The following is a 9596-nucleotide window of genomic DNA, read 5'->3' on the forward strand; positions in this document are numbered from 1 at the left end:
CACTCCTCCCTCTGCATTTCTGTGCCCCCCCCCATATTTCTGTGACCCCCCCCTTCTATTTCTGTGCCCCCCCGGTATTTTTATGCCCCCCCCCTCATCTATATACCCCCCCTTTCCCCCCCCCAACCCCTCAGCGCACCCCCCTTTCCTCCCCCCCTCCTCTCATTTCCCTGCGCCCCCTTTACCCCCACGCCCCCCCCTTTACTCCCACGCCCCCCCCCCGGAGTTTCTCAACCCCCCCCATTTTTTATTTTGCCCCCCCCCCAGAGGCCGTCCCCGGCAGCATCCGCACCGCCGAGCACTTCGTGGGCTTCCTCAAGCGCCTGGTGGCGTACCTGCGAGCGCGCCTGCGGGGGGCCCCGTGTGGTCCAGGAGAGCCCCCCCGCCTTCCTCCGCGACCTCCACGACAAGGTCTGCATCGAGCGCAAGCCCCTGCGGTGAGTCCGTGCCCCCCCCCCCAAAAAAAAAAAAGCCCCCCACCCCCCCCTTTCCGTGCCCTAAAAGGCGGCGACCCCCTGGTGGCCGCTGGCTCCTGGGGGGGCGCCTGGGATCCACTTGGGGGTGTTTCAACCCCCCCTAAAATATTCCCCCCCCCCCATTTTGGGATGCTGTGACCCCCCCCCAGGTGATAATATCCCCCCCCCCAGGGTGATGTGAGCCCCCCCACATCACCATGTCCCCCCCCCCATGTCACCATGTCCCCAACGCATCCCTCCAGCTCCAGCTCCCCCCCTCTTCCCCAGAGCATTTGCCCCACCCAGGTGCCATCACCGCCCCCCCCCACGAGTGCCATCACCCTCCCAGGGGTGCCATCACCCCCCCCACGAGTGAAATCACCCCCCAGGTGCCATCGTGCCCCCCCCATGTCACCACATCCCCCCCCCAACACACCACATCCCCTCCAGCTCCCCCCCCCCTCTTCCCCAGAGCATTCCCCCCCCGTGGGTGCCATCACCCCCCCCCCACAAGTGCCATGACCCCCCCATGAGTGCCATCACCCCCCCAGGGGTGCCATCACCCCCCCCACAAGTCACATCACCCCCCCAGGTGCCATCGTGCCCCCCCCATGTCACCACATCCCCCCCCAACACACCACATCCCCTCCAGCTCCCCCCCCCTCTTCCCCAGAGCATTTCCCCCCCCCGTGGGTGCCATCACCCCCCCCCACAAGTGCCATGACCCCCCCATGAGTGCCATCACCCCCCCCAGGGGTGCCATCACCCCCCCACGAGTGACATCACACCCCCAGGTGCCATCGTGCCCCCCCCATGTCACCACGTCCCCCCCCAACACACCACATCCCCTCCAGCTCTCCCTCCCCAGAGCATTTCCCCCCCCGTGGGTGCCATCACGCCCCCCCCACGAGTGCCATCACCCCCCCACGAGTGCCATCACCCCCCCAGGGGTGCCATCACCCCCCCCACAAGTCACATCACCCCCCCAGGTGCCATTGTGCCCCCCCCCATGTCACCACGTCCCCCCCCAACACACCACATCCCCTCCAGCTCACCCTCCCCAGGGCATTTCCCCCCCCGTGGGTGCCATCACGCCCCCCCCCACGAGTGCCATCACCCCCCCACGAGTGCCATCACCCCCCCAGGGGTGCCATCACCCCCCCAGGAGTGACGTGTGTCCCCCCCCCTTGTGCCCCCCTCCCAGGTTCTGCGCCGAGCGCCTGCGCTCGCTGCTGCGCACGCTGGAGATCGCCGACGTGGCCGACTTCTCCGCCATCACCCTGGTCTCCAACTTCGCCACCCTCGTCAGCACCTACTCCAAGGGTCCGTTTTTTCCCGGGGGGGGGCTCTCGGGGCGTGGGGGGGGGGCACCACCCCTTTGCGCCCCCCCCCGGCCTTTTTATTTGCCCCCTTCCCTCTTTAATCGGCGCCGGATCGGGCGTTGGGGTGCGGGGATGGGGAGGTTGGGGTGGGGATGGGCGACGTGGGGGGGGGGTTGTGTGGTGTGGGTGCCCCCCCCCAATTTATGAGTGCCCCCCCCCGCATATTTATGCCCCCCCCCCTTTTTTTCCAGGCTTCACCATCATCATCGAGCCCTTCGATGACAGGACCCCCACCATCTCCAACCCCATCCTGCACTTCAGGTGGGGCACGGGGGGGGGGGGGAAGGGGCTGGGGGGGGCACGGGGTGGGGAAAAATGGCTGGGGGGGGGCACAAAAGGTTTGGGGGGGGCACAGGGTTTTTTTTTGGGGGGGGTCCAGGGTTTTTTTGGGGGAATTACAGGGCTTTTTTGGGGGGACACTTTTTTTTTGGGGGGGAAAAAGGGGCTGGGGGGGCACAGGGAGGTTTGGGGGGGGGCACAGTTTTTTTTTTGGGGGGGCCACAGGGGGGCTGGGGGGTCATGGGAGGGTGCTGGGGGGGGTCATGGGGGGCTATGGGGAGGTCCTGCCCCAATGCTGGGGGCAGGGGGGCAGAGACTTGGGGGGGGGGGGCACGGAATTTTGGGGGGGGGGGCACTGGTGTCACCTGTGTGCCCCCCCCCGCCCCCCCCCCCCACAGCTGCATGGACGCCTCCATCGCCATCAAACCCGTCTTCGAGCGCTTCCAGTCCGTCATCATCACCTCGGGGGTCAGTGTCTGCCCCCCCCGGGACCCCCCCATGTCTCCCCCGTGTCCCCCCCTGTCCCCATGTCCCCCCCCGTGTCCCCCCCCATCACCGTTTCCCACCTGTGTCCCCCCCATGACCCTGTCATGACCCCCAGGACCCCCCCCCATGTCCTCCCATGCCCCCCCAGGACCCCCCATGACGCCATGCCCCCCCCATGGCCCCCCCCATGTCCCCCCCATGTCCCTATCATGACCCCATGTCCCCCCCCATGGCCCCCCCCATGTCCCCAGGACCCCCCCCATTTTCCCCCATGACCCCCCCATGCCCCCCCCTATATCCCCACATCCCCTGCTGCCCCCCCAGGACCCCCCCACGTCCTCCCCATGACCCCCCATGTCCCCCCCCCATGACCCCGTGCCCCCCCCATGTCCCCACGTCCCCCACCGCCCCCCCAGGACCCCCCCATGTCCTCCCCATGACCCCCCATGTCCCCCCCCCATGACCCTGTGCCCCCCCCATGTCCCCACGTCCCCCACCGCCCCCCCCAGGACCCCCCCATGTCCCCCCATGACCCCATGCCCCCCCCACATCCCCATGCCCCCCCCATGTCCCCCCTATGACCCCATGTCCCCCCCATATCAGCGCCCCCCACATCCCCCCCTCACCCCCCCCATTCCCTCTACATCCCCCCCTCCCCGTGGGACCCACCAGATCTGACCCCCCCCCCCTTTTTTTCCCTCCCCCCCCCTCTCCCCCCAGACCCTGTCCCCCCTGGACATTTACCCCAAAATCCTGGATTTTCGCCCCGTTACCATGGCGACCTTCACCATGACGCTGGCGCGGACCTGCCTGTGCCCCATGGTGAGTGGGGGGGGGGGGGGACACGGCTGGGGGGGGAACATTTGGGGGGGGTCGGGGACCTGATTGTCACCTTGTGTCCCCCCCCCAGATTGTGGGCCGGGGCAATGACCAGGTGGCCATCAGCTCCAAGTTCGAGACCAGAGAGGACATCGGTAGGGGACGGGGACACGGGGGGGGACAGGGGACATTGGGGGGGGGGCAGGGACACCGGGGGGGGGACAGGGACACCTGGGGGGGGCAGGGACATCCTGGGGGGGGCAGGGACACGAGGGGGGGATGGAGATGGGGATGGGGATGAGGGGACAGGGACACCGGGGGGGGGCAGGGACACCTGGGGGGGACGGGGACACGGGGGGGGGCAGGGACACCGGGGGGGGGCAGGGTTGGGTCTGGGGACAAAGGGACAGGGACATCGGGGGGGACAGGGACACCTGGGGGGGACAGGGACACCAAGGGGGGGATAGGGATGGGGATGAGGGGACAGGGACATGGGGTGTGGGGATGGGGACACCGGGGGTTGACAGGGACACTGGGGGGGGGACAGGGACATTGGGGGGGGACAGGGATGGGGATGGGGACAAAGGGACATCGGGGGGGGGACAGGGACACAGGGGGGGACAGGGACATTGGGGGGGGACAGGGATGGGGATGAAGGGACAGGGACACCATGGGGGGAGCAGGGACACTGGGACAGGGACGTGGTTATAGGGCTGGGGGGACACAGGGACATGGTTATAGGGACAGGGACAGGGTTATGGGATCAGGACAGGGTTAAGGGATCAGAGAGGGGACAGAGACAGGGTCATGGGATCAGGAAGGGGACAGGGACACGGTTATGGGATCAGGGAGGGGACAGGGACATGGTTATAGGGACAGGGACACAGTTATGGGATCAGGGAGGGGACAGGGGCATGGTTATAGGGACAGGGACAGGGTTATGGGACCAGGGAGGGGACAGGGACATGGTTATAGGGACAGGGACACGGTTATGGGATCAGGGAGGGGACAGGGACACGGTTATGGATCAGGGAGGGACAGGGACATGGTTATAGGGACAGGGATGTGGTTATGGGATCAGAGAGGATGGGGACATGGGTTATAGGGACAGGGACACGGTTATGGGATTAGGGAGGGACGGAGACATGGTTATGGGATCGGGAGGGGACAGGGACATGGTTAAAGGGACAGGGACAGGGTTATGGGATTAGGGAGAGGACAGGGATGTGGTTATAGGGCACAGGGAGAGGACAGGGATACGGTTATAGGGGACAGGGACAGGGTTATAGGATCAGAGAGGACAGGGACAGGGTTATAGGGACAGGAACACGGTTATGGGATTAGGGAGGGGACAGGGACATGGTTATAGGGACAGGGACGTGGTTATGGGATTAAGGAGGGGACAGGGGACATGGTTTTAGGGCACAGGGAGAGGACAGGGACACGGTTATAGGGACAGGGACAGGGTTATGGGATCAGGGAGGACAGGATGTGGTTATAGGGACAGGGACATGGGATCGGGGAGGGACAGGGACAGTGTTATGGGATCAAGGACACCAGAAACACCATCCTACAGCACAGAGCGGGACAGGGACACCGTTCCACCTTCCAAAGCGGGTACAGGGACTGGGTTACGGGTCAGGGGGGGCTATTTGGGGTCTTTTGGGGTCTTTTGGGGCCCCCCGAGTGACCCCGTGGCTCAGCCGTGATCCGCAACTACGGGAACCTGCTGCTGGAGCTGTCGGCCGTGGTCCCCGACGGCCTCGTCGCCTTCTTCACCAGCTACCAGTACATGGAGAACATCGTGGCCTCCTGGTACGAGCAGGTAGGCGACCCCAAAACCGTCCCCAAAAAGGGTCTTTGGGTGGTCCCCGCCCCGCTCACGCTGTCCCCTTTGTGTCCCCTTTGTGTCCCCTTTGTCACCCCCCCAGGGCATCCTGGAGAACATCCAGCGGAACAAGCTCATCTTCATCGAGACGCAGGACGGGGCCGAGACCAGTATGGCCCTGGAGAAGTACCAGGAGGTGGCTGGTCCCGTCCCCTGGGGTCCCCTGGGGTCCCCTTGGGGTTGTCCCCGTCCCCTGGGGTCCCCTCGGGGCTGTCCCCTTCCTTGGGGTCCCCTGGGGTCCCATTGGGGCTGTCCCCATCCCTTGGGGCTGTCCCCATCCCCTAGGGCTCTCCCTGTCCCCTGGGGTCCCCTCGGGGTTGTCCCTGTCCCCTGGGGCTGTCCCCATCCCCTGAGGTCCCTTGGGGGCTGTCCCCATTCCCAGTGGCTGTCCCCATCCCCTGGGGTCCCCTTGAGGCTGTCCCCATCCCCTTGGGGCTGTCCCCATTCCATGGGGTCCATCCCCATCCCTTGGGGTCCCCTGGGGGCTGTCCCCATCCCCTGGCGTCCCCTGTCCCTTGGGGTCCCTTGGGGGCTGTCCCTGTCCCCTGGGGGCTGTCCCCATTCCCAGTGGCCATCCTCATCCCCTGGAGGCTATCCCTGTCCTTTGGGGTCCCCTTGGGGCTGTCCCTGTCCCCTGGGGTCCCTTGGGGGCTGTCCCCATTCCCAGTGGTTGTCCCCATCCCCTGGGGTCCCCTGGGAGCCATCCCGTCCCCTGGGGGCTGTCTCCATTTCCTTGGGTTTGTCCCTGTCCCCTGGGGTCCCCTGGGGGCTGTCCCCATCCCCTAGGGTCTCCTTGGGGCTGTCCCCATTCCTTGGGGTCCCCTTGGGGCTGTCCCCATCCCCTGGGGTCCCCTGGGGGCCATCCCTGTCCCCTGGGGGCTCTCCCCATGCCCTGGGGGCTGTCCCTGTCCTCTCGGGACTGTCCCCATCCCCTGGGGTCCCCTGGGGGCTCTCCCCATCCCCTGGGGGGTGTCCCTGTCCTCTCGGGATTGTCCCCATCCCCTGGGGTCCCCTGGTGTCCCCCTGGGTGCTGTCCCCGTCCCCTGGGGCGTGTCCCCATTCTCTGGGGGCTGTTCCCATCCCCTGGGGTCCCCTGGGGGCTCTCCCCATCCCCTGGGGTCCCCTTGGGGCTGTCCCCATTCCTTGGGGTCCCCTTGGGGCTGTCCCCATCCCCTGGGGTCCCCTGGGGGCTCTCCTTGTCCCCTGGGGTCCCCTGGTGGCCATCCCCATCCCCTTCGGGCTGTCCCCTTCCCTGGTGTCTGTCCCCATCCCCTGGGGTCCCCTGGGGGGTGTCCCTGTCCTCTTGGGACCGTCCCCATCCCCTGGTGTCCCCTGGTGTCCCCTGGGTGCTGTCCCCAGGGGGGTGACCCGGCGCTGTTTTTTGGCAGGCCTGCGAGAACGGCCGCGGTGCCATCCTGCTCTCGGTGGCCCGGGGCAAGGTGTCGGAGGGCATCGACTTCGGTGAGGGACGGGGGCAAGGACAGGGAGGGGGACATGGGGGGGGGGACGGGGACGTGGCTCCCCCCCCCGGTGTCCCCGATGTCACCGTGTGTCCCCCCCCCCGCAGTGCACCACTACGGGAGGGCCGTGGTCATGTTCGGGGTGCCCTACGTCTACACCCAGAGCCGCATCCTGAAGGTGAGGGGCGCGGGGACAGCGGGGGGACAGTGGGGGGCCCCCCCGGTGACACCGGGGGGCACCCTGGGGACCACCAGGACCCTTCTGGGACCCCAATGGGCACCCATGGGACACAATGGGGCACTTTGGGGACTGGTGGGATGTGCTGGTGCCAAAGGGGGGCACATATGGGACACCCTGGGGACCACTGGGACCCCACCAGGCACCCATGGGACACAATGGGGCACCCTGGGGACCACCAGGACCCCCTGGGACCCCACCGGGCACCCATGGGACACAATGGGGCACTCTGGGGACTGGTGGGATGTGCTGGTGCCACAGGGGGGCACCCATGGGACACCTTGGGGACCACCAGGACCCTCCTGGGACCCCACCAGGCACCCTTGGGACATGGTGGGGCAGCTTGGGGACCACCAGGACCCCCTTGGGATCCCAGCGGGCACCCATGGGACACAATGGGACACCCTGGGGACCACCAGGACCCCCCTGGGACCCCACCGGGCACCCATGGGACACCGGGGGGCACCCTGGGGACCTGCAGGACGTGCTGGTGCCACAGGGGGGCACCCATGGGACACAGTGGGGCACCCTGGGGACCACCAGGACCCCCTTGGGACCCCAAAGGGCACCCATGGGATACAAGGGAGCACCTTGGGGACCACCAGGACCCCCCTGGGACCCCACCAGGCACCCATGGGACCCAGTGGGGGACCACCAGGACTCCTCTGGGACCTCAAAGGGCACCCATGGGACACGGTGGGGCACCCTGGGGACCACAAAGACCCCCTTGGGACCCCACCAAACACCCAGGGGACCCAGTGGGGGACCACCAGGACCCCTCTGAGACCCCAACGGGCACCCATGGCACATGGTGGGGCACCCTGGGGACCACCAGGCCCCCCCTGAGACCCCAGTGGGCACCCAGGGGACACAATGGGGGACCCCCAGGGACCCCAAAGGGCACCCATGGGACACAAGGGAGCAACTTGGGGACCACCAGGACCCCCCTAAGACCCCAGTTGGCACCCAGGGGACACAATGGGGGACTCCCAGGGACCCCAAAGGGCACCCATGGGACACAAGGGAGCAACTTGGGGACCACCAGGACCCCCCTGGGACCCCAAAGGGCACCCAGGGGACACAATGGGGCACCCTGGGGACCCCCAGGACCCCCAGGGACCCCACCAGGCACCCGGGGAACACAGTGGGGCACAGCAGCGCACACCTCATGGGCTGCAGCAGACCCCTAGGGGGGACACCGCAAGACCCCAGAGGGGCACCCCACTGACAGAGCAGCCCCCCCACGACCCCCTAAAAATCTTTATGTCCCCCCCCCGCCCCCAGGCACGCCTGGAGTACCTGCGGGACCAATTCCAGATCCGGGAGAACGATTTCCTCACCTTCGACGCCATGCGCCACGCCGCCCAGTGCGTCGGCCGGGCTCTGCGCGGCAAAACCCGACTACGGCCTCATGGTTTTCGCCGATAAGGTGGGTGCCAGCTGCCGGGGGGGGGTTAAAAATATAAAAAAACACTAAATTCCTTCTCGTGACCCCCCCCTTGGCGCAGCGTTTCGCCCGGGCGGACAAGAGGGGCAAGCTGCCGCGGTGGATCCAGGAGCACATCTCCGACGCCAACCTCAACCTGACGGTGGACGAGGCGGTGCAAGTGGCCAAATTCTTCCTGAGGCAGATGGCCCAGCCCTTCCACAAGGTGAGGACCCTTTTTATTGATTTTTTGGGTTTTTTTTTTGACCCCCCCCCCCCGCAAGCCCCTCTCATGTCACCCCCCGGGGTAGGAGGACCAGCTGGGGCTGTCGCTGCTGACGCTGGAGCAGCTGCAGTCGGAGGAGGTTCTGCAGAGGATCGAGCAGATCGCCCAGCAGGCTTGAGGCTGGGGGGGGCGGCGACCCCCCCACCACACACTCGGAGCAAGATTTGCCCCCCCCGGACCCCCCCAGACCACCACTGTGTGCGTGGAAAGGGATCGGGAGAGCCCCCAGCAGCGGGAAGGGGACGGAGATCCCCCCCTGTGGGGGCGGAGCGGGGCCCAGGTCCCCCCCCCCGTGTGTTTGGGGTGGGGGGTGGAGCCCCCCCCCCCACCCCCGAGCACAGGGAGGGGGATCTGGATCCCCCCCCCCCAACTTGGATTGGGATCTGGACACCTCCCCCCGATCACATGGACTAGGATCTGGAGCCCCCCCCCTGTATTTGGGGTGGGGTCTGGAGCCCCCCCGGTTACATGGAGCAGGACCTGGACCCCCCCCCCCATATATTTGGGGTGGGGTCTGGAGCCCCCCCGTTACACAGAGCAGGACCTGGACCCCCCTCAGTCCTGCTGGAGCCGCACATTGGGACCCACCCCCCCCCCAACCCCCCCAGACGTTCCCAAAATAAAGCAGCTGCAGGCGGGACCCCCGCCCCCCACCCCGTGTCTCTGTCCCCCTGTGCTCCCCCCTTTTTTTTTTTTGGGGGGGGGGGCTGTGGTGCCCCTGCTGCAGGGGGGAGATGGGTGGGAGCAGGCACATGGCCCCCCCAGCCCCAAAAGTGCCCCCCCAGCACCCACAGCCTGGGTCCCATTGTCCCCATGTTGCTGGCACCCAGGGTCCCTGTGTCCCCAGGGTCCTTATTGTCCCCAAGGTCCCCAGCAC

General features: G+C 67.2%; 1 protein-coding gene across 1 annotated transcript; it reads left to right on the top strand.

Moving 5' to 3' along the window:
- Positions 1-267: 267 nt before the first annotated feature.
- Positions 268-9324, top strand: ERCC2 (ERCC excision repair 2, TFIIH core complex helicase subunit; the record flags this gene model as incomplete). Its single annotated transcript, XM_068668775.1, is given in 15 exon segments — positions 268-359; positions 361-437; positions 1660-1778; positions 2029-2098; positions 2515-2584; positions 3323-3424; positions 3513-3576; positions 5125-5246; positions 5353-5445; positions 6698-6770; positions 6877-6947; positions 8292-8405; positions 8407-8436; positions 8516-8659; positions 8745-9324. Coding segments are annotated over 15 exon segments (1334 nt in total), but the record flags the coding sequence as incomplete, so codon positions are not given.
- Between the last annotated feature and the right edge of the window lie 272 nt (positions 9325-9596).

The sequence above is a fragment of the Anas acuta genome, unplaced genomic scaffold (assembly GCF_963932015.1).
Source record: "Anas acuta unplaced genomic scaffold, bAnaAcu1.1 SCAFFOLD_363, whole genome shotgun sequence".
Taxonomy (NCBI): Eukaryota; Metazoa; Chordata; class Aves; order Anseriformes; family Anatidae; genus Anas; species Anas acuta.